Consider the following 26,102-nt stretch of genomic DNA (forward strand, 5'->3'; position numbering starts at 1 on the left):
CATGTTACATGAAAACGGTTTGATCCTTTTGGGTCGTGCTATTATGATTTAGGTGGCAAATCTAGAGCAGTGCTTAATTTAAAGCTAATTACTCCCCACTACTGAGACAAGACCTCCCTGAGTTTTCTCCCCTAATACTCTATGAATTATGAGTTTTTCTAGGCTTGCTGGCAGGAAAAAGCATTGTTCCTGGCCCTCTGTGAACAACTGGCACTATTCTGTAATCTTTTCTGATGGTTCTTCCCCCAGGCTTAGGGCATTTCTTCATATGCATGTACCGTCACCATTCTGCTGAATAATTAAGGGGACCCTCTGCAGATCTCTGGAATTCTCTCTCTTTGAAGCTCTCTCCTCTCTGGTATTCTGTCCTGGGAACTCTTACCATTTTGGTCTCCCTGGGTTCTCAGCTCTGCCTCCTCATCTCTAGGAGTGCATTTGGGCTCCACTTGAATTCCTCCTTTCTGCACCATGGCAGTAAGCTGGAGCATAGGGTTTACCTCATTTGTTTCTGCCTCTCAGGGATCAATCTTTTAATTCCTGATGTCTAGTGTCCTGAAAACTATTGGGGTGTGTGTGTGTGTGTGTGTGTGTAGAGATATAAATATAAATATAAATATAAATATAAATATAAATATAAATATAAATATAAATATAAAGTATATATACATATATATATAAAATAGATAAGAACTGGCCATTTTGTTTGAGATGTTCCTATGTTCTCTTCCTTTTCACAAAAGGACTAAGAATTCATCATTTATATACCAGATTCTTCCTTTATCAATACACTTGTAGTAACTGAATAGGATTTTGTATTTCACAAGTATGTATAAAACTTGTGGGCCTCCCATTCCCCACCAGGAACCTAGTTTTAAATTCTTCTTAGAATTTTTTATCAAGATAAAGGTCTCTAATGAAACTATTAAAGTGTAGACAAAAGCATTTATTTTATATTCTTCCTCACTGTGACTGCTATGTAGCACACTTTAGCCCTAAAACATCACCACCAAAAACGCTTCTAGAGTTCTTGGCTATAGTGGATTAGCAACTGTGAAGGTCAGTTAAATAGTCATTTCTGTCATGTTGAAGTTTACCATCCTGGAGTTAACTAACCACCACCTGCTCTGTCATCAGTATCTCTGTTTTCCAACTAAAGCATTCTGGCTTCCTTATAAAGGTCAATCAACACACTTTATCAAAGCACGAGGAAAAGTATTTCACAAATGTTTTGACAGAGGAAGAGGGCTGACTTATGTTAGTGAAATATTTTTTCACACGTGAAATATTTTTTCACACGTGCTCATATCAAAAAGATTACTGTTTTTTCCAATTTTCTCTTTATAACTGAACAAAATCTCAATCCTTTTCCAAAGTACCCAGCAGCATTAATTTCTAATGGGGTGTATTTTCACCTACAAAATCGATAAAAATAGGCTGTCTTTCTAAAAATTTTTTTTATGTTTATTCATTTTTGAAAGACAGAGAGAGACAGAGCACAAGCAGGGGTGGGGTGGAGAGAGAAGGGGACACAGAATCAGAAGCAGGCTCCAGGCTCTGAGCTGTCAGCACAGAGCCTGACGCGGAATTCGAGCTCACGAACCATGAGATCATGACCTGAGCCGAAGTCTGATGCTCAACTGACTGAGCCACCCAGGCGCCCCTAGGCTCTCTTTCTATTTACAGGAATAGCATGAGACTCAAGAAGCTCAAAGTGGATGCTTACGGTTAAAAAACTCTAAATTTGTCAAACATAAAGAATGATTTTTCTACTTTGAGTTTAAATTTATTTTACTTAGGGAGAGTGAGCCTTCAAAAATATTTTCCCTCAAGAAAACCTGGCAGGAGTGTGGATACAATATACCCAGAGCTCATGGCAATGCTGTGTATTTTCTGGAAATGTCAAGAAGCCAAATTCCCATCTTCAAGTCTATGGAAGAATTTCCTCAGAATGGCAGAAGAGGAAGGGCTGGCTCACTTTATTGTGGAGGAGGCTTGGAAGGAATGAAGGATCCAGTTAGGTTTCCAGGGAAGCGCCCCCAGAGATTAGCCTAACTCTGGCCAACATGTAAGCCATAACACCATATGTGCTCCAGTAACTTTAGGGAGAAGTGGGGGTGGAAAGGGAATTCAGGGAGAAGGGAGAAAATTCAGGACCTGCGCCATTTGGAATGGGATTAAGTATGCTGTGAAGTAGCTATACTGCTTTTCATGGCCTTCGTGAGAAACCTCAGGATATGCATGAGTTATCCAGTGATCTGGCCCTCTGTCCAGGGGACAAAATGAGCCATATGTTCTCCACAGGCAAGCCACACGTACAACTGAGACTACCTTATGTGCATATTTCTGTCCACATGAGCTGTGGCTGAGAGGTTCAAGTTAACCTTGTTTTGTCAGACTTCCCAGGAGGTTAGCAATGTGTTCTTTGCTGCTTTCCCACCTTCTGAGTATTTAATTGAGCGTTCAGTTCACTTTAGGTCTTGTGCTCAGCTCTACGCATGCCTTCTCTCATTTAACCTTCCACAAGGCACTATGAGGGTAGAATTATCATTATTCCCTTTCTGCAGATGAGCAAGCGGAGGCTTGGAGTGAGTAAATGACTTGGCCAAGAAATGACAGCCTCTAAGGGGAAGAGGCAGGATTTGAGCCCCACTCATGTAACTCCTTCAGAACTGGTCATCAGACATAAGAACACTGCAGACACATTAAGGGACACATGAACCACCTCGCTAAAGGCCCTGGGACCTGATCTGAAGAATGAGGTTCTTGGTCAACTGCTATTCCTTCTGACTGAAGCCACTAGAGAAAGTTTTCTTCCAAAAGTAGGCAACTAGATGAATTAAATAAAATTTGCAATTTTGTCTTCTCTAGGTATCATACGACAGTGGTTATGAGTAGAACCTTTGCGGTTTGAGTCCTGTCTCTGCCATTTGTTACCTCTGTGACCCTCTGTATCTCAGTTTCATTACTTAAAAACAGTAATAATAAACCATAACCTTATAAGGTTTTTTAGAGAATTAGATAAAGCTTGTACTGTGCCTAACATATCCCGAATACTCCACAAATACAATTTTTAGAGGGAAATAAACAAATGGAAAAGTCCCAGACATCTGAAAATCCTTCCCATGTTACTATATTTCACAAATCAGAATTTCCATAAGAAAACATGGATAGTCAACTAGTGTTAGTGGAACACAGCTTGCACATGCGTACATATGTGTGCTCTCAGAAATGAGAACACAATACATTCTGTTGTGTTTATGAATGCTTAACTATGGAGGAGTTGGCAATAATTTATGTACCTTTCCATTTAAAAATGCCACCCCTTTGGGGTCCCTGGGTGGCTCAGTCAGTTAAGCATCCAACTTCGGCTCAGGTCATGATCTCATGGTTCGTGTGTTCGAGTCCCATGTCGGGTTCTGTGCTGACAGCTCGGAGCCTGGAGCCTGCTTCGGATTCTGTGTCTTCCTCTCTCTCCAACCCTCCCCTGCTTGCACTCTGTCTCTCCCTCTCAAAAATAAATAAGCATTAAAAAAAATGTAAAAAAACAGGTGCCACCCCTGGCCTGTCCTCCCTCCTGTCTGCTGAGGTCACTGGCCAAGCTCTAAGCTGGGGAAGCAAGGGAGGGAGGCTCAAGAGTATGTGTGACTATGTGTCATGATTTTACACCAAAGAAAAAACCAGACACATTAAAAATTCTCTTGTTTTGTTGTATGAGGTCCTCTCTTCCCCATCTGCCTGAATAAGTAGAAGGGATGGTCTTAAAATAGATTTCATCCTTTGCCCCCAAAGACTTAGAATAAATACCTTTCTTGGTGTAGACTCTTCTAGGTGGCACTTAGTCTGAAAGACTCACTCTTGCTGTCGCTTCATGCTCTGAAACAATAGTCTGCAGAAGGTACCAGCATACTGAGAAAAAGTGATGCATGCCTTAGGAATTATTTAGACCCAAACCACCCAGATCTGGCATTTTAGTCTTCATGGTGTTATTCTGCGCTCTGGCCTCTGAATGAGTTTATAAACAGTTTATGAAATCAATTTATTCTGGCCTGAGTGCCTCTGGATGAGTTTATAAGTAGGAATTTTTTTAAATAAAATTAAATTTTTAAAATAAAATGGCACTACCAAAATGACTTAGAAATAAGTCTCCCAAATGATGATGTGATTGAACTTCTTCTCAAATTTGGCAACTGGATATATTTCTTCATCTGTAAATGCAGACAATGCCATCGGCAAGCAACAGGGAACACACCGATAAAAGTAAGTGGGCATGGGTTTGAATCCTGGCCCTACCACTTAAAGCTCTGTGGCTTGGCTTGAAGTTCTTAACTTTTGCATGTTAAATATCCTCATCTGTAAAGCACACAATGTAATAATAATAAAAATGATAGGCTTTTTGGTACAGATTAAATGAAATCATGTATGTAATGTGCTTAGCATTGTGCCTGGCACACAGTTGCGCTAAGTAAGCAGTAGCTTCTGTGGTTATGGTTATTCCTCACGCATTATTCAATCGTCAAGTGAGAGAGTGCCCACAGTGCTTTGAGAATCGTACTGCATGGAATAACCCAAGCATCCCATTTGCACTTTTAATCAAACTGAATACTTTCTGACCACAAGTATCCTTGAAGACCACAAGCTCCTTGAAGACGGGGCCTCTGAGTCTTTAAAACAAAACAAAACAAAAGCTCTCTAACCCCCCCAAAGAGACTAGCTCAGGGCTTAACTCAGAACAGGAGCCAAATACATGTTTGCTCCATGAAAGGCCATCTGAGTAATCATATAAGCATAAATGCTTAGTGCTTTCATATAGTTAAGCCCTCAGCGGGGGCTGTCACTATCACCTCCACCCCCATCACCTCCCCACCAATACCAGTATCACCGTCCTGACCATCACCACCCAAGTCTCATACCCTTACCTCCATCTCTGCCATCAACAATGTCACTGTCGCCAACATCCCCACTACACACCTCTACCCCACCAGCAGCAACAGCTAACACCTTCACCGCCACTGCCTTCACCTCTACCGCCACCATCTCTATGGTGGAGATGCCAACACCATTTCTACCACCACCACCGTCACTATGACCCAATTACTACTCCAAGCAGCCACGTTTTATTCCTTAAGAAAGAGTCCACATAAAAAAATGTCAGTCGTGCTCTAGAGCATTACTTTATCACTTGCAGTAAATAATTGCTTGAGACATACAGAAGCAACTGTCATGTGCATCTGAATTCAAAAAGTCCACACACCTTGAACCATCAGTTCACATTAGTTTTGCCCACCTGCAAAACCTTCAAGGAAGACAACCAAAACTGGTCATCTTAATGTCTTAAGCGGATCAGGAAACTCAGTTGATTCCCCCAAAGAACATCAAGATGGGTGAGACTTCCTAAAGAGTTCATGAAACATTAAAATTCAGGGGCTCCTGGGTGGCTCAGTTGGTTAAGTGTCATATTCTCGATTTCAGCCCAGGTCATGATCTCACGGTTCATGGGATTGAGCCTTTATCGGGCTCCACGCTGACAGTGCAGAGCCTGCTTGGGATGCTCTCTCTCCCTCTCTCTCTCTCTGCCCCTCTCCTCATTCGCACATGCTCTCTCCCACTCTCTCTCAAACAAACATTTAAAAAAATAAAATAAAATTCAGGTATGACCACAATTTTATTACTGACCTCCTTTTTAGAATGTACACTGATATGAAAGTAGGACACTCCACTGGTGTTCCATAGGGGACTCAGAAGCCAATTCTGCTGCATTTAATTCCAGCACAGATTTAAATTTAGCAGAAGTCAAGATAACATATTCAAGTTCAGTACATGACAGCAAAAATTAGAAGGTAAGTGTTCAACAAGAGATAAATAAATTCACTCATTGAAAGCAACATTATGAGGATACAGAAAAATCAGTGTGAAGCCTGCAGCAATATGTAAAACATATGACATATTACATGGAAAACAGAATATCCAATTGAATGAAACTATGTAAACCTATATGCTATGGAAAAACCAAAGAATATATTCTACACTACAAATAGCTGCTTACTAAATTATTTGAGGTTCTCAACATTCAAATTTTGTACTTTTATAATTTTTAAAAAATCAGCAGAATTTTGAGAGTCTAAGAGTGTAGGGATTGTGAGTCCCTATTTTGAATCTTCCTGAATGACCTTGGGAGTACGAAGTTTCTTCTAAAACAGGGTTTCTCCCACTATTGACAGTTTGACTGGATAATTCTTTGTTGGGAGGGGGAATTCTGGGCATTGTAGGATGTTTAGCAACATCCATGGCCTCTACCCATTAGATGTTAGTAGCACTCTCCAGTTGTGACAACAAAAATCATCTCCAGACATTGCAGTAAGTCTCCTGGGGCAGGTAGAGCGCAATTGCCCTTAGGTGAATTTGCAAGAGGTCATCACTAAATACCTTTTCAGCTCTAATACCCTGTGACTGAGTCGAAGTCAAAAGACATATTGGCTTAAAAAAAAAAAAAAGAAAAAAAAGCTGATTTGTAGATTGGAAACAGATTAAAGTTAGAAAAATAAAAAATGTAAAACAAAGACTGCAAAATCCCTTAAGTGCGATACCAGATTAGCTGAAAGGGAGAAGTGTTGCTTCTCATCACCAGATGAAATTCATTGAAAAGAACATCAGTTGAAGTTATCCTATGGCCTGAGACCCCTTAAAGCTATGAGCGAACCCTAGGCCGAATTTGGGTTAATATTTAATGTTTCATTACAAATTATCCTGTCCTTTAATCTTGAAAGTAGACTGACTGTATCTTAAACATTGGTCAACAGAGCATACTTGATGAAAGTGCTATGCTTACCAGTGGGTCAACACTCGCAAGATGCTTAGAATTAAACCACCCATTTTTCATTACATAATTCCAAAGAACTCATGTATTCCATTGGCACACAATTAGGAAGGACTGAATTTTCCAAAGAATTTTTATATGGCAGATGTTGTGGTCAAAATGCATGATATTATCTCTACATTATCTCTATATATTTAGATCTTAAAAAGCGTTTTTGTTAGATGTTAGACGGAGAGAGGGAGGGATGACTGTTCAGTGGTCTTAGATGAATAAAATAAAACCGTAACGCAGTTCACCTGGAATCCTTCGGAAACGGGACTCCCACTTCTGTTCTGTGACACTACTAGACATTCAATTGCTTTCGGCTCCATTGAGAACGTAAAGCAAATCCGGGATCCCAAAGTGGTAGGGTAAGCAGTAGTTCTGAAGACACAACCTGTGTAAGAGTCTCCTGTGCTGCTGGTGAAAACTCAGATTGCTGAACCCCAGCCCCAGAGTTTCTGACTTAGTGGGTCTGGGATGAATGCTGAGAAGCTGCATTTCTAACGAGTTTCCAGGGGCTGCTCATGCTGCTGGTTTAGGGACCACCCTTTGAGAATCCCTGGGATAGTGGATCTCAAACTTGAGGACATACCAAAATCATCAGTGGTTTTCAAGCCCGTAGCCCTTCTTCGCCACTCAAACCCCTAAATATAAAGCAGTCGTTCTGAGGAGGGTTTAGCAATCTGTGTTTAGGAAGGACTTTCAGGTGATTCTGATACGGACTGTTCTTTAGCTGCTGATAAGGACTGGAGAGGGCCAGGAAAGGTGATGGAATTGAAGGCAAACTTGGAAATCAGAGCAGGTGGTAAGAAGCAAAGGGATGGGCACAGGTAGAGAGATGGTGATTATGCTTCCTGTGAAAGATACACAACTCACTGCCAGTGCACGGGACTCTGGAAACTATACATTTCTTAAACAGTTCAGATTCCCACTTTCCCCCAAGACTCTCAGTTCAAGAGCAGGAAAATCAGCCATCAGCATCACATTACAAATGAGTAATAAGCACAGCATGTGGAGGTGCTTATGCAAGTTATCAACCTTTCCTTTGTGCCATACATCTGAAACTAATCAAAGCTCATCTCTTAGCAACTGAATACAGTATCTGAACCACAATGTACTTTCCGGGGACAGCACATTATATACAGAGTTCTCAGCAGGTTTTTGCAACTGGCTAAAGATGATGAAAGAAAGAGAAGGAGGGAAGGAGGGAGGGAGGAAGAAAGGAAGGAAAGAGAAGGAAGGAAAGGGAAGAAAAGAAAGGGAAGGAAGGAAGGAATGAAGGAAGGGAGGGAGGAAGGGAAAAAAAGAAAATAGCACAAAGTCCCTAGACAACAATTATGATCTGAAACTCAGACTTATTTTAAAGGTTAAAATATATATATTATCCTTAGGTCTGACACTCACACTGTTTTCAGGCACCACAACATGACAATATCCTCCACAGAGCTCCCAATACACTTCAACCCATTCCAGGAGAAATGAAGTGGGGAGGGGAAACTAACAATCTACATTTTTTCCTACTAGAGCCATGTACAATTGTTTGTTCAGCCAAAATGGACCTTCCGCTGGCTACAAGTATCTCAGTTCTCCAACATCTGGAAAACCAAATGAAAAGTCTTTCTAATATTACTGAACAATGGTTGTTAAAAATGGCAACAGGTGCACCTGGGTGACTTAGTCGGTTAGGCATCCGACTTTGGCTCAGGTCATGATCTCACAGTTCATGGGTTCGAGCCCCGCATCAGACTCTGTGCTGACAGCTAGGGCCTGGAGCCTGCTTTAGATTTGTTCTCTCTCTCTCTCTCTCTCTCTCTCTCTCTCTCTGCCCCTCCCCTGCTCATACTCTGTCTCTCTCTTTCTCAAAAATAAATAAACATTTTAAAAAATGGCAACAAGGAGTTTCTTTTTCTTTTTTTCTTAAATATCCAGTCATATCTGTCTTTTCCTGAAAAGATTCACATTTCTGAGTTCTTAGACTTTAGAATGCTTACCTCTAATGAAACAATCACAATTGACAGTTTGGTATTCTAACCCTGTCAAACAACTTATTTTTTTTTCTTTTTCTTCTTTTTAAACCAAACCATCATAAATTCCTATACCATATCATTGAAATGAACACCCAAAATTAGCTATATCCATTAAAAAGAAGTATTCTATTCTCTTGCTTGAGCTATGTCTATAGGATAATAAAAATGGTTTAAAAATAGACAATTGAATGTCATGATGCCACAGCATTCAGCATTACACACATTTGGTTTTACTGCATTACCTCTTTTTTTAAGCCTTATGTTTCAACTAATGATTGACCTTTTTATTCTTAATTCTAGCTTCAAAAGGGAAAGTTCAGTTGCTTTTGCGATAAATTCAAATATTTATATTTCATAAGGAGGGGGACAATTTATCCAAGGAAATCACTGAGAATGAGTATGATTCATTCTTAGGAATAAGTGGCACGAAATTGGCCCCTTTTTCTATTAAACTTGTGCAGTCTAACAACATACATGATACTTAGGACATAATGCTTGAAATGCGAGCATGCTGGCCAAAGGAGCATTTTGGAAGCCCGCAGGTGTACAGCTGAAATGGTTGAAGTCTGTTTAGAACGTCACCCTTTTCAGTGAAAACACAGACAAAAGTCCTCTGTGTCTGATTGGTTTGAAACTATTAAACCTGCCGGAAGATAACGGTTTCTTGCTTTGCCATTCAGAGTAGGCCGCGGGGACGTCTGTGCTCTGTCTTTTCCAAGTACCTCCAACATAACATACCTTCTCATGCAATTGCAATGTCTGAGGCCCTGGCCCGGCCAACTTTTAAAGTGATTTCAATCCTTCCTTTGCTCCAATGTTCTCTGTATTTTTTCCTTCCACTACATCACACTAACCTGTTAAGCTGTGGAGGCTAGAGAAATCTCAAGTTAGGTGAGAATATCAGGGACATTTCTTAGAGCTTATATCAGTGATCTCCTCAGTGGTGCCTGTTGCCGTCTAAATCTTCATTTTCAATAAAAGCTGTTGCAGCTACTATGTTGAACTCGAGAAAAGCTGCTTTAGATAACACGATTCATTTTACTTGATTCTCTGCTAGTGTTAAAAGATGAGGACCCCGTCATTTAAAAATGTCCATCATCACTTTTCATTTCCTTACCAGAAGTGAAACTTGCAATTTCTTCAGAATCCTGACCTTTTTCATATTTAATCGTTAATTCTTGTGGCATCAGCATGTGGCTTGGGATGTAAACCAAGTGGTCACTTCCACTGTCCTCCAACACAAAGGATGAGTCTCTCCCAGCACTTAATTCCTGGCCAGGGAAGCTGTTCTCTCCCGAAGAAACCTCATGTGGCTCAGGAGTAAATCTAGCAGATAAAATGGAAAGCTTTAGGTGAATCTCCACAGCTTTGGGAATGCAAATAAGATTTCCTAACAATGTGATATATTACTTAACCATTTCTTAAAAGAAATACAGATTAGATAAAAATCTAAATGCATTTCAATACAATTATTAAGATTTTCTTATTTTTAAAAAGTATAAACTGACAAATAAAAATTCCCATTTATCCTTCCTTTTCCCCCATCTGCTTATTGCCTAATAACCATTACTTTGGAATAAACCAAGTCTGATTGGTGACAGAGTTTTAGATAAATGACAAGAACCTCTATCATAGGTTATTTGGAACCACCATAATCCCTCATATTGATATCAATCCCCATAGAAAATACAGAAAATAGTAATTTACCAAAAACTGTTCTGAGAAGAATAAGACTGTACAAAACTTACCTCATTGACATCATAGCTCTTAAAATGGTATTACATTTATAGTCTTAGGAGTTTAAGAATTCTTTATAACTTGGTAACACTGTGTTTTTGTTTAGATGATGACAGAAAACACATTCAATACAAGTTGATTTTTACTTTTATTCTATTTAGGCACCTTTTTGCAATTTCAATGTCCATGTTCACATCTGTGTTTGCTACTAATATTCAGCACCCAGGAGTATTATTGCCTTAACTGTTGAGAGTTAATGAGGAAAGGGAAAAAAGTCAGATACGACACATGAATAATACGTTCACCCCAAGTGAAAGCCAAATGATATCATGACACACAATATGCATAATTCTGCAACAGTACCAGGTAAGGACAAGGGGTGAGGAATTAAGACATCATGCAACAGAGTAGACAAGCTGAAAGCAGACGTACCTGTGCAACATGCATCATATTTTACATTCGTTTATCAATATGTACTGTATTTTTTTTAGTTTTCAGGAATTTTATTTTGGCAAAGCAGAATCATCCGCTATCTTAAATTAGTGTTTTAAATTTGTGTTTTGCTGGGTTTGCTTGGATGTGATGCACATTTTTTTTAGTCTGATAGTGGCACAAGAACTGTAAACATAGCATTTAGGTTTACATGTTCGAGTAACATTATAATATTTTGTCTGCAGTTCCGTAAGAATGGATTTGCCCTTAAGTGAACTCATGACTTATCCAATGTAGGGAAATACTGCTTCACGTGACATCAGTGCCATATTATTCTTCACGTGTTGGCTGCTGGACACTTTCTTGCTAAACTACCAAGTAAATGCAATCTGACATTATAGGAATACGTACTTGCATGAGTTCTGAGAATGCTTCGTCTTGCTGTTTTGCTTCTGGATGTGTGTAAGAGACCTTATCTGTTCTGAGAAGCTCTTTGCTTAATTGCAATCTGAGAGGAAGGAGTAATTATGGGCTTAAATCTAGGCTTTTGCAAGGCTGCAGTCAGGGATCCGAGCTTGGGGAAGTAAAGAGAGAAGTACAGAGAAACCAAAAGGGCTACTCATTCTGTTTGAGGTTCAAGATTCATTCTAATTATTTATATTGTTATTTAGGATATGACTTTAAGAAAAAATACTTACATGTGCACTTTAAGAAAAAATACTTACATGTGCAATTACGGTGTGGGGTCTTTTATGCTATCTTTTGGGGTATGAAACAATGAATCATATGCAACCCCAGACTTCGGTGAGACATGACATTGGGATATACTCTAATAAGTGCCTCCACAGCGTAAGGTGTAAGAAGGTACAAGAAAGTAAGGACTTTGAAAGTAAAAATGGGCTTCAAAGAGGAGACAGCTTCATCAGGGCCACGGTTGATGGGTAAGATCTCACTGGTAGCAACAGAGTTCCAGGTGGTGTGACCAGAAACCCAGGAGGGTGAAGCAACGGTTCACACAAGGCAGACAAGACTCCAATGTGGCCAGAACTTAGTGCTGACGGTGTGGAGAGAGGAGAAGGGAGGCCAAGGTGGTTGAGCCGAAACTGTGGGTTCTATTCTGGGGAACATTTCAATGTGGGAATTTCTCAGGAAACCATGAATTGAAAGACAAATTTGTAATAAAGCCCATGAGGATGTTATAGACACATCAATCCGGAAAGCGCAGTTGCCGTGTAACAAGTGCTACAGAAAATGGAATACATGAAAAGCCTTTACTTCAGAGACCTTATTAGCCTCCTCGACCTAATAACCCGCCGTCAGCCAGTTGTATACCCATGAGTCAATTAACAGTCCCTTGTACATGTAAGAGCTTTCTAACTCACAGGAAATCGCTATATTGATTATCCTCTCCTTCTGCACCGATGAGTCTACAGGCATTCTCAAGCATTGGTGGTGGGTACTGGTTGAATCCCCCTATTGAGAGAGCAAAGTTATAGTTAGATTTTGAAATCAGAAATTAGGTTTGCTAAGGAACAAGAATCCCAACAGGAATTGGCTTGAAGCAATAAATGTCACTAAAATATTTCAGCAAAACTTGGCTGGGGTGCACACAGAAAATAGTAGCAACTAGAAATAGCATTCAAAATTTGATTTCAGAGGGCTTTGCAGCCAAAGAATTACTAGGCTCATGGAAACAAACCTCCTTGAACTGCTCATTTAAGGGTTAATTGTGAGGCAGAGACACGTGATTTCCACATGCTCAGGCTAACAGAATCTAAGGGAAATTTTATTCTGACGGGCGTTTCCACTCAGATTTATGCTAATAGATCAAACATAGAAAAGGTAGCATTTTATTACATGATGCTATTTCTGTGCTTCTGCGCCCATTAACGTGGATTTCCTAGGAGGAAAATAATCAAAGAAAAGATTTTAGCTTATTGATCTAAATAACATGCCCCGTTACCCCTCGCCATTGCTTTTCTATAAGCTATGGAATATTAAGAAGCGTATCAATTTTTCCCTTCGTTCAGGAAAATACTTTTTAGTTAAAGGAGGCTTTTGGCCACTGAATGAGCCACAATTCCATGAAAATATTTCAGAATGTTTGTGGTTTCATAACAATTGTACTTCTTTAGTTCTTAGAGGAACATTTTTTCCCCTTTCTCTGAAATGACACTATGTCGTCTAATCAATTGCATTTGACAGTTGCTATTAGTGAGGCAGGAACTGTGATACAGGTGGTATTTCCCGTGCGTGTGGGAACAGCAAACGTGTCAGCACCAAAGCTTGTAGAATAAGGGTCAGTAGTTTAGAAAAAATTCCCAGAAGTATGAGTAGAGGAGTCTTTTAACTCCTACAAACCAAGTGGTTATAGGACGAATTGGAGACATTTAGCAACACTGTGAAGGCGGAAATCAAAAATAAGCTAGCGCTAATAACTGCAACCCGAGGCATCCACCGAGTCCAGCTTTAATTATTCTATAGTCTTTTAAAAGTGCCGTGTCATCATCAATCTTGATGACATAAAGAACAATATTGCATGGAACAAGACAATCAATCCACAAGGTATCAGTGAATCTGAGTCAAGAAATAGCTCACAGGAATCCAATTTTGAATATAAAGACATTTTAGGAATGCCTCCACCAGTCTATTTTATACATATTCCCTTTTGATGCATGCACAAGAGTGATATCCGATAGTCTATCTAAAATTTGAACTCTTTTAATTACTATAAAATATAAAACTCTAATAGGCAAGTTGGTACCAATAGTTAATTGGAAGCACTTTTTCTTTCTTTTTACGTAACATAATGGAATATCATACAACCGAAGGCATTTAAAGAGAGAACATGATATTCCCAAGAGGGAAGGTGTTGGGATTCTTCAATCAAATATGAGTTACAGCAAAAAGATGGAGCTCTCTCTGCAATGGAGAGTGAACTTTCAAGATACCGTCACAATGGTACTGTTGGAGATTCCTTGAATGTCAGGGCAACTTTGGAGTTCAAGGGTAGTGAGGTTGGCTCCAGCAGAACCAAGGTCTACACCTGGTAGAGTCTCAGAAAGAAAAGGTTCAGCCCCGATTCTATGGGATGCCCTAGAGGCAGGGTTTCTCAATTTTAGTGCTATTGACAATTTGGGCTGGACCATCTTTTGCTTTATGGAGGAGGGGATGGTATCCTGCATCACTGGAGGATGTTTAGCAGCATCCCTCGTCTCTACGCACTAGATGCTAGTATCCTTTCCCTCAGTTGTGACAAAAAAAAAAAAAGTATCTCCAGACATTTCCAAATGTCTGGGGGACAACATCATCCCCAGTTGAGAACTATTGCTCTAGAAAGAATATTTCTCAAACCATTTGTGGGGAAGGTATTTTTACTTCTCATCCTTTGCAGACTGATACTTGTGGTTTCCATCTTGTTACGTGAGACAAGGTACACTGCTCACGCACTTGTATGCTGCGGCAATGTCAAACTGCTTTAAGTTTCTAGATGTTTATTCTCAATTTCTGAACTTCTCTCTTGCAGATCAGTTTGTGGACTAGCACCCACCCTAGTGACATTTTGTAGTGCATTGGCCCAGAGCCTTCCTACTCACAATGTCATTCTTGGCCCAGGAGCACAGACATCACGGGAGAGACTGTTAGAAATGCAGAATCTCAGGCTCCATCCTATACATACTGAACTGGGACTTGCATTTTAACAAGATTCCTATGTGATTTGTATGCTTAGACTCTTCGGGAATAGCACAGGACTGCGCCATCTTTAAACCTTCATACAGGTCTCCAGGGCGTGCCAAACCAGGTATCGGGGGTGCCTGGGTAGCTCAGTCAGTTAGAGTCAGCTTCTGACTCTTGGTTTCAGCTCACGAACTCGCAATTCGTGAATCCAAGCCCAGCACTGACAGTGCGGAGCCTGCTTGGGATTCTCTCTCTCGCCCTCTCTCTCTCTACTCCTCCTCTGCTCATGCATTCTCTCTCTCTCTCTCTCTCTCAAAATACATAAATAAACTTTAAAAAAAAGAAAGTAAACCAAGTGCAGTAGGGAAAACTTTTATGTAAATACTCATCAAAGAGCTGCTAAAGCTTCTTCAGGTTGAACAAATGTGGCTCTGGAGACCTCCAATCACTCTGTGCTTTCTAGTCCCGAGATCTAATGTAAAAGACATTCTATCATGAAAAAAAGTCTCACCACATTATGACCAAGGTAAAAACAGGATATAACCAGGATATGTCCCATCTCTGTCTCCATCGCACCATCCAATGGTTATATTTGGATAAGCTCTAGATTCAAAGATGTGTTAGGCTATCAATGCTATTAGCAAACACTAATTTATTAAAACAAAGAAGAAAAACAAAATAATGGCTTACGTCTGACAGAGTGAACAAATGGCTTTAAAAACTTCGTAATATAATTCAGGTCTGGTTTATGAATCCTCCCAAGCTGTATCAGATGGTGATCAAGTGGGTGGCTGGCTAACTCCTCTATGCCATCCTTATGCGCAGAGCCCAGGGAGATCACAAACATGACGTAGCCTTGACACTTGGCCCTCAGAGCCACTTTCTTTGCGAAATCCTTGCTCTCACGATATTCTCCAGCTGAGATCACAAAGATGACCTTGTGTCTTCTCAAGTTGGGTGTCTGTGCGAAGAGATTCTCCATGGCCCATAGTAGGGTGTGGCCAATAGTGGCTTCTCCTTTTAGCTCTTGGAGGGAAGTCTGGATGTGCCTCTTCATTAGGACTTGGTTGTCATAAGTTATAAACTCAAACTCTGTGTTTACCACACCCTTCCTTCTCCTGGAACTATCCCAAGGAGAATAGCCCAACAAGGCAATCCTATCACCGAAGTCTGAGGTTATAGGTTCTGAGGCAACCTCAAAGTTGTCAATCATAGAGCTCACCAAGGTTTTCACAGCCTTAAACTCATCACTTGCTATAGTCCGAGAACTGTCTAAGAGGAAGGCTACATCCATGTATGAACTTTCAGGTAAAAAAACCTCTTTGATGCAATCACTTGGAAAACATTTATCTGGAAAGATATAGAGAGACTTATCAACGGTTCAATATCTGCACAACAAGACACTGTTGTTTGAGATCTTATTCAAGTGACTCAGTAACTGATTACCAAGAGTTAATAATCTGACCAATACCTCTTTAATCTCACATTATTTAAGTTAATGAGGAATTCTCAACATCCCAAAATTTCTGTGGCCACTAGAGGACAATTTGGGAAGGTCTTTTTGAAAGCAGAAGTAGGGAGCACGCAGGCTTGAAGTCTACGAGTCATGTCTAAACTCATTTAGAAAATATTTTCAGTATTTTAGAGATTTTTGATACAAACTACCAAACTGTCTCCAAGAAAAGCCACATCATTTGGGAGAATATTCTAAACAACTTTCACCTTCTGTGGAAGCTCTAAATATTACAAAGATTAAAACTCTGATGTATGGCATTGAAAGACTAGAAAACTTAAAATAGAATCTATGATCAAAACTAGAAATATCTGATAAGGCCAGATTTAATAACTCGCTCAGAAGGCATTTGTTTCTGCACGATAAATTCTTCTCATGGGTCTTACCATAGCAAATGGTACAGCGCCGAAGTTTTGACACAGACTCCCCATTTGGAGAAATTGGGATCACCTGAAAGGTTCCAGTGTTGTCAAACTACAATGAAAAACAAGTATATACTTATTGGCTCGTTTTCTTTAACCATTATCTGGAAGCCATTGTGCACTCACTTTAAGGACTAGTTTGAAAAATCCCTAATGAATCACCATTATCTTGCATTACATGTTCTCTCAACCTCTCTCTCTCTCTCTCTCTCTCTCTCTCTCTCATTCTCTCTCTCTCTCTCTCTCACACACACACACACACACACACACACACACACACCATCCTGCTTTTATTCCAGACAACACAAAGAAGTATATAGGACAGGTATCAGCACTTTATTCTATGATGAGAAAACTATCCCAGGATAACCATCAGATTCACCTACTGGGGCAGGTATTAAACTCTCACACTTATTTCTAATTCTGCAATTCTTCACTGAATTTTTACATGCTTTTTTTTTCTTTTTAAGATTTTAAGTACCCAACGTGGGGCTTGAACTCATAACCCCAAGATCAAGAGTCATATGTTCTACCGACTGAGCCAGCCAGACACCCCTATATGCTTCTCATTATGCACCTGCTGATTATGTGCCACAAGTCAGCTTCTGAAGTTGGATCCTGCAGAAATTGTATTTATGTACAAGTTCCCCTGGCTTCTTTAAGTAATGATCCCAACTATTTCCATCCCAATCACATTATTTAGAAGAAGGCACATCTTTCAGATGTCAAGTACGTTATTTCAGATGAGGACTTCCTCAAGCACAAATTCTAATTTGAAAGTTTATTTTGAAAGATTGTAAACAGAACACACTAAGTTTCCTCAAAATTCTTGGTCATACATGGCCTGATTTTGTCTGTCTCTTGATAGCTTTTCTTGCTTCAATAATTACTGAAATGGGCAATATATAGCATTAATTATTTAATTCACTCACTCATTCGTTCAGTGAGTCAGTAAGTATTTATTGGGCATTTTCTCTGTCTGAGGCACCATGGAAGGCAGACAGTTTTATAACAATGAAAGAAATCTATCATTCCCAGGTGGTGATGAAAGTATTTCTCAAGCCATAAGAATATTATACTCATACTTTTCCCCTTCTCCCTTGGGAAAGTAAAGGATTTAGAAAAGCCACACCCTGTTTTCTGTGAAGTGTTGAGCAAGCATTTAAAAATATTTATAATTATTCCAGCCTTACAGTCAGAAAATATTTACCACATTCCTACCATTTTTTTGTAAAATTGGATACTTTGGGTGTTATATTGTATCTGACTTTGTCCCCCATATAAAGACTAAAAGCTATCTTGGTAAATCAAGGAAGCTTATTCATAGAAATAAACCATATGCTCTTCATTCATTCATTCATTCATTCACACACTCATTCATTCATTCATTCATTCAATAGATATTTATTGGATGCCTATAATGTTATATAGGTAGTGTCCTAGATGCTGGGGATATAGAAATGAACAAAGCAGATAAAATCTCTACCTTAAAGTCTAGTGGAGGGGGGACATATGCCATAATATAACAAATAAATTATCTAGTATGTTGGGAGGTAATTATTTTCATAGAAAAAAACTCTGACTTTCTATAATCCTTTTTGTCAGTTTCTATTGTAACTCTCCCTGTCTTCTATTCCCAAAATCTTCTTGGATGTTTCATGAGCAGATTGATTTTCTTCATGTTACAGAGGGCTTCTTTTTCTTTTTACAGTAGAAATATATGTATTTGTGTGTGTGTGTATGTGTGTGTGTGTGTGTGTATATATATATATATATATATATATATATATATATATATATATATATATATATATATATATATATTTATAAACTCTTGGATGACAGGATAGGTTCACCCAGGTCCAGGAGCACTTAGTTAATGGATAATGTGAATATATTTAAAAATAGTAGAACAGAGGGTGCCTGGGTGGCTCAGTCGGTTGAGTGTCTGACTCTTGATTTTAGCTCAGGTCATGATCTCAGGGTTGTTGGGTTGAGCCCCGCATCAGGCTCTGTGCTGAGCATAGAGCCTTTTTGGGATTCTCTCTCTCTCCCTCTGCCCCTCTCCCCCACTTAAGACCTCTCTCAAAAAAAAAAAAAAAAAAAATAGAACAGTAGATGGAGAAATTCTTCATTTGGAAGGGGAGAGAAAGAAACATAGATTCCCACAGGACAGCCTCTTGTGGGAAAAAGCTTCATATACATTAAATATTTTACACAACATTAGGGGTTCAAAGATCCCCTAAACTTCATCCATCATAAATTAAGACCAGCTATTCAATGAGATTCAGCAAGGAGATGACAGATATGAGAAACACCTGATCTTCAGAGGGCTGGTAGAACACCGTATTCATGGCCCCTTCTATCAGACAGACCATAGTTCGGAGTTTGATTTAGCCATTTAGGAGCTATACACAATTGGACAAGTCACTCAAACTCTTGGGGCCTCAGTTTCCTCATTTTTATTTATTTAGTTTTTTAAGTTTATTTTGAGAGAGATAGAGAGAATGAGCGGGGGAGGAGCAGAGAGAGAGAGAGGGGCGGGGACAGAGGATCCAAAGTGGGTTCCGTGCTGACAGCAGAGAGCCCAGTTCGGGGCTTGAACTGGCGAAACGTGACATCAGGACTCGAGCCAAAGTCCGACATTCACCTGACTAAGCCACCCAAGTGCCCCTGTTTCTTCATTTTTAAATAGAGATAAAAACTGCGTTCCCTTCAGAGGGTTGTGAGAATGTGTGAGTATGTATGTAAAGCTCTAGGGACAGTGCCTGGTGCACAGAAACCACGTCTCTTTCCCTACTTCCCACTATTCCCATCTTACTAGCTCCACTAAGTTAAACATAAAGAAGTTGCAGGGGGAAGGTCTTACCTCAAAAGCCTCAGCGAAAACCCTTTCATTGAGAGCAAAGACAGCCGGACTGATATCTAGGGCATTGAACTCCATGGTGGCTGTGAGGATGGATGACTGACTGGCTGTCTGTGCGCTGCTGAAAAACACAGCCACTTTCCTCACGTTGGCTCCCGCATACGTCCGCTTGAAAACGTTGCGGGCCACAAACTTCATCGCATTACCGATGTCTTGAGCTTCCGTGGGGCGTCGATATTTTATCTGGGAAAGAAGCTGGAGGAGCTGTTTCTTGTTACGGTAGTCGGACCCACGGATGAGATAGCTGGTGCCCGAGTCATAGGAAACTACAACAACTCTTGCTCCCACAGGGCAGTTACTTTCCTTGATGTTAAGATCATTGATGATGAATGTGATGAGGTTCCTCGTTTCATTAAACCTCTGCTCTGTGATACCATAGGACTGGTCCAGGGCAAATACCAGCTCTGTTGGGTACACTGGACACTTTGTTGCTAACATGAAAGGCAGAAAGAAGTATGACGTTACCTTGCTGCTCAAAAGCCCTTCCCGTCCTCTTTACCCCAGGGCTGAGGCTGATTCACACCAAGATCTAGGGAGATACAGGTGTTATCTACAGCTCTGGAACTACAGGTACACACAGGTGACACTTTGTGTGAAGGTGTTATATAAGTCTCTAGCAGTCATATTTGGTGGTAAAACACTCAGACTTCACAGCCCTCACTCAGTCTGCTATTTAAAAAGAAATTGAAGCGAGTGTCTAGGCTAATGGAACAGTTCTGTATCCTGATTGTGGTGGTGGCTACATGAATCTAGGCATGTGTTAAAACTGAACTCGCACACGACAATTAATTTTACTGTAAGTAAAATTTTAAAACGAATGAAAGGATACGATGGCTTATTGAAGGTTTTGAAAGCTTACGGTCTTCAGAAATCTTCAGAAATGATCTACCAATAATGCTAGTCACTTGGAAGATTTTCATCCGCTTATGCAACAAATATTCATTGAGTAGCATGCAGGGTGATATACACTGTGCAATACAAGCAAAGATGAACCGAATTCAGGACTGCCCTCAAGGCATCTGTCCCAGGGAGGACTGCTATACAGAAAGGTACAGACTGACTATTATTCTTCAAGAGCATTCAGAGGACAAAGCGACTATTTCCCAAGAGAGGGGATTTCAGGGCCTCCCAGAAGCTAGCTTTTGAAGGAAAGCAAGGGTGGCCAGAGGAAGGGAGCAGCAGGACCGCAGCAGGCTTACCATGAGCTGTTATAAAAATGGGGCTCTTTTGCAATTTCTAATTCAGTGCTACTAATTTTATGATAATTTAACTTTAGGAATCTCATAGGGTATCAGCCCTACGTATCAAACCTAACTTTTCAAAATGCTATTAAAGTCAGACCACAGGAAGAGGAACAGGGATTATTTAAGAAATGAACGCCCTCGTCTACATAGACTGCTCTACTATCTTGAATCTGGCTAACTCTTCAAGCGCATTAGACTCTAATAATCCCACACCCCAATCCACTGTTCTCAGCAATTGAATAGGAGACTAGGGTTGATTCAGAGATGGGTTTTGAATCAAGGAATTTTACCGTGAATAAAAAAAATATCAAAGCCAATAATGAAAAAATAAAATATGAGAAATTAAGTAGCCTTAGTCTTCCTTTCTTAGCCCTAACACTAAAAATTATTAAAGAAGTAGTAGGCAAGCATCTTCAAGACTGACCTCTCATCACAGATTTTCCCAGAAAGCAGAACCGATTTCGATTTATTTTTATTTTCTCCTTTTCCTAGTGCCCAACAGGGTACATGATAAATTGAATTCAAATCCCTGAAATTTTACTGGGCACTTACATATATAAAGGGTTTCTGTTTTCGTTTTCCCAGAATTTAGGTGAATGATGTCACTTTTGGATAAGCTCAAACTTTGGGGATAAGTCCCTGTGAGTCTACTTCAGTAGGCTTCTAGAAGACCAGGAGCTCTTGACATTGACAAAACCAGCTTCAGTGGCAATGGAATCCAAGGGATCTAAGGCTGCTAAGCAACACCCACTGCGGTCCAGGTTCCAGAAAGACCATCCACAGCAAGGTCAGGTGTACAAGCAGTGGGCACTTGGTGAGATGTGAGAGAAAGGAAAGGAAACGTTGCCCATCCAAGAAGCCAGTGATCACTGGGTCAGCAACACATCAATTAAAATGTGGTCATTCAGAGCCCTGTCCCTGAATTTCCCAGCAACACGAGCCTACTCTGTGAAGAAATTGAATTGTGAACTCAGACAGGACCTAGAAAGCATAGTAGTGTAAAAGGGCTGGGAGCTGGGTGTCACCAATTCACAATCTGGTAGAAACGTGACATTGATAATTATAGCCATCATCAAAAGATAGATGTATCGGCATAGAAGGAAGTAGTCCTTTTTCCCATGGGGCTAAGAGTTTCTTTCAAATTGGTCTTATCAGAATGCAGTTAATTACTTCAGCAAGAAACACAGTATGGTAAAAATACTCACCATTCCAACAAGCTATAAAAAAGAGAAAGAGAAGAGTCTGTTACATTTTTGGCACACAGACTAAAAATAATCCCCCAAAACAAAATTTCAGCAAACCTTAACATTTTGTTTGACTCTAATCGCAAATGAGGCTAATTCCTAAATAACAGGCAGCTAAGGTCAAAGGACTGAGGAACACATACAAAGAATTCAATTAATGGGTGAACCTTCCTGCCCTTTTCTCCTTGTGAGCCAAGGCCAGCAGACTTCAGCAGAATCTTGCTTGAAATCTGAAACACTGATCACTTGTCTTAGAAGCAGAATAGATGAGCCTTTGATTAAATGACAAGATAGCTCAAATTCAATTTGTTTCTGTCTCTCTTCTTACAGCCCTGAGAGTCATTCAGCAAGGCACGGCTAAAATATGAGGGCTTATTTTCTTCCCAGATGAACACCTTGGGAACCTCTCTCTTCCTGCAGAAATGTGGGGATTTCCAAATAAACTTGGTCTCTGCTAAAAAATACAGCTCCTACATTTGAGTGATCTCCATATCTCTAGGGAGGAAGGAGAGCCCCCAAGGGTTTCTCCCGAGCAAAACAGCATCTGGTTTTTCTAAGTGATTTACTCTGTAAGCATGAGACCAATTAGAGGCAAATGTTGGAAATCTTTAGAAATCTTTAGAAAGCACTGGTCTGACAATGTCCTTGCTCATTTGCTTCAAGAAAAGCAAATGAGTCACTCTGATATAATAAAAGATTTTATTAGCATTGGCAACCAGCTAGCCTTCCAAGCTGCCTGCCGTCCCACAGCACTGCGCTCTCTCACATCAACCCCATTAACGCCTTTTGATGGTCTTAATCCTGTGGCTGCGGAGATGCTAACAGCCAGCAGACAGGGCTCCAAACCCACAGTCTCCCCTGCATCTCAAGGCCTGAAGAGGATCCCTTTTTCCTGACTGAGCACTTTCATATGTTAACCTCCAACCCAGCTGTGAGACTAGAAACACAGGCTCTGGAAACGGGCACACCTATCTGGTTTGAGTGTGGCAAACCTTGCCTGATTTGGGGGAAACTACTTGATCTCTTTTAATATGTCTATCTTTCCTAAAAATCTTCTTTACTTGTGCCCTTCCTTCCAAAATTCTCATCATTTGGGCCCTCTTAGTTTATTTGCGACCACCCCCACTCCACATTCCCATCAGCCCCCTTGAGCTCTTATGCTATTTTGGGGATAGGGTCCCAGTGATCAGCTCAGGACCCGGGCCTCATCCCAGTGCTGCAGGACTGAAGGGGAAATGTGTTAGACCAGGAGTCCAACCAACCCAATTAGCTCTGAACATCTGTTGCCCAAATCCCATCTCAGTTTTGCACTCTGGAGTTCCAAGCTCACCGATCAAGCACCCTGTCTGGTTACAGAACCCACGCTCACCCTCACCCTCCACCCCCTAATTTCCTGTCTAATTCCTTTCACTCTGTGTTGGAAAACTGTCTTCGGATCCCTAACCCTCCCTGGGCCAGTACTCACCTCCCCCACCGCTTCCTCCTCCTTGGTTCTTCCCTGGGAAGATAGCTTTTGATTTTCCTGAGAAGGACTCCCCTCCCCTACAGTGGCTCTCCTTTCGTTCTCCCCCTGGGGCCCCAGGCCCTGGTTCTCACTTCCTCAGGGTGATGGAGAGCCTTTCTACTTCTCAAACAATGCCTTTCACCCAGGTCCCCTCCCCCGAATCTTCTGTCCTTCCGTTTGTTCTTGCTTTTCAAGTGACCCACATGTGCAGAATTTCCTCATCTCTGCGATGCCATTTTCTGTCCTCTGGCCTCACTTGCTTTGCTCAGATGTCTTCCTGGATTCATCCCTTGGGTTTCTGTTTCTTTCTCTGTCATTTCCCATCCTTAGAACCTCAACCCATCCATGTGGCCTTAAGGACCACAAACATCCCAGTCTCTTCTCTTGATCCTCACCTTTATTACAGCCCACTTCATTAGCTGCCTGTAGATCATTTAATTTAGGGCCCACACAACATTCTCCTGGCTCTGAAATGTTTGAGGCCATCATATTTTCCTACCAATGGATTTCTCTTCACAGTCCCTCCTGCCTTCTCATCTATAGCACTACTTAGCTTCTCCTGCTCTGGCCTTATGCTTATTTTAAACTCAGTTTTGTTGTTCTTTCCTCACCTCACCCTTACAATGACTACGTTTTTATCCAGTGTTCTTCAGTAAGTCTCTCCAATTTCCCCATCTGACATTCTTCTGATTGTGATTGTATCAGCATCATTATAAGCCACAATGGAAGCATGAGGAAAGACAAATCACCTAAAATTCTACCACTCTAACACAGTAAGTTGTTACATTTTTCTCCCTTTGCTTCTAGAACTGGTTTCTATGTATATTTTTAGCTATATGTGAAATAATGAGGATCCAATTTAATTTTCTGCTTTTTTATTTATTTTTTAAATTTTTTATTATATGAAATTTATTGTCAAATTAGTTTCCATACAACACCCAGTGCTCATCCCAAAAGATGCCCCCTTCAATGGCCATCACCTACCCTCCCCTCCTTCCCACCCCCCATCAACCCTCAGTTTGTTCTCAGTTTTTAAGAGTCTCCTATGCTTTGGCTCTCTCTCCCACTCTAACCTCTTAATTTTCTGCTTTTTAATGACAATATTATTCACATTCTGACTGAGTCTTCAAAAAAACCGTATCTGTTTAGTATCTGATCAGAAGATGATGCACCATAAACTAATTAGTCTCTACGTGCAAACAGTCTAAAGGTATGTTCGTTTTGCTCTAATGAGTAATGTTTCAACGACCATATTTGCCTATAATTTTTTCTTTCTTTTGCTTTATTTCCTTGGGATAAATGTTCAGAAATGACGTCACTGGGCTTCGTCTACCTCATTTCCCCTTCCTCCTAACCAAAGACAATCTCTCTGTTTGTTGACTCCTGCTTTATTCCTCTGGTGAAACTACTCTCTGGCCACTCCCTATCACTTCCCCACAACTAGATTCAAGTACCCCCATCTAAGGAGACTCTATTGACTAAGTAACTAAGCAACTAACCCCAAATCTCCATGCTCGTCCCTTTAACACCATGCCCTCGCAGACCTTTGTACAATATTGTATTAGTGTGAGCTGATTCACACAACTTTGGAGTTGGTTTCCAACCATTTACCATAAGCATGCTTTCTCTCCTGTATGAATTACACTTTACTTACATCCCTCTCCCTCCCACCTTTGATGTGAGCTGTTCTACTGCAAGTACTCAGGACAAGCCTGCTGCAGGGGACATGTGCCACCAGTGGATTCGGTTACTGATTCTGTATACCCACACTACACTCCTCCTAAGTGCTCTCGCCAATCACCGACGCCCTTGTTCCACGACATGCAGATACTCACGGCTATGGTCCCGCATGAACTGGATCAGATCACATTGCTGTAAAGAAAAAAAAGAGAAAGAGAACGCAAACATGAGCACAGCGACCCCTGAGAGGTCATGTTTATTTGCCAGTGGACTGGTTGGGTTTTCATTTGTGAATAAGGAGATACGTACAGAATACACAGGCTTCCCCGCCATGCCTTTCATGCCCTAGGAAAATAAAACCAGAGCAAGTTATTGGTATGTGAATTGGAGTCTTTAGTGACAAAACAAGAGCAAAGAAAAAAAGCACGTTCTTAAAAGCACAGCTGGCAGAGAGCGCTTAAAGTATTCCTGAACAGATAGATTACAATGCTATTTCCCCACTTAAATCAACAGTGCATACTTCTTTCTTTCAGTGTGAGATCAGTTAAGCTAATGTCTTCCCAGAGTGAACTGAATTATCTTTCTAGGTAATAAGTAAAGAAATTAAAGTATTTCTTGAAGATGTTTGTACTCAGGCTATGACACTTAAAAGGTACTTCTCATAAGAAAAGTTGAAATGTAAACAACAGACTTCCCAAAGCATGCCACAAGGAGAGGAATTTACTGAGAATTCAGAGGTACAGATGTATTACAATTCAAGGAGTTGAAAATGCAGGCGGTAGCATACAACTTCTACGTATGTGAAAGAACCAGAGATAATTAGTAGCAAAATGGGCTTT

At 40.5% G+C, this 26,102-nt stretch overlaps 1 protein-coding gene across 1 annotated transcript in view; it reads right to left on the reverse strand.

Moving 5' to 3' along the window:
- COL6A5 (collagen type VI alpha 5 chain) overlaps nt 1-26,102 on the reverse strand; it is a 106,921-nt gene that overhangs the window by 15,830 nt on the left and 64,989 nt on the right. Inside the window, exons 30-37 of the mRNA XM_042955874.1 lie at nt 25,573-25,608; nt 25,419-25,455; nt 22,041-22,052; nt 19,535-20,022; nt 16,630-16,717; nt 15,421-16,080; nt 12,435-12,525; nt 10,001-10,209 (exon numbers count right to left, since the gene is read on the reverse strand). Of these exons, the coding sequence (XP_042811808.1) occupies nt 10,001-10,209; nt 12,435-12,525; nt 15,421-16,080; nt 16,630-16,717; nt 19,535-20,022; nt 22,041-22,052; nt 25,419-25,455; nt 25,573-25,608 (1,621 nt within the window). The remainder of the gene's footprint in view (nt 1-10,000; nt 10,210-12,434; nt 12,526-15,420; nt 16,081-16,629; nt 16,718-19,534; nt 20,023-22,040; nt 22,053-25,418; nt 25,456-25,572; nt 25,609-26,102) is intronic.

The sequence above is a fragment of the Panthera leo genome, chromosome C2 (assembly GCF_018350215.1).
Source record: "Panthera leo isolate Ple1 chromosome C2, P.leo_Ple1_pat1.1, whole genome shotgun sequence".
Taxonomy (NCBI): domain Eukaryota; kingdom Metazoa; phylum Chordata; class Mammalia; order Carnivora; family Felidae; genus Panthera; species Panthera leo.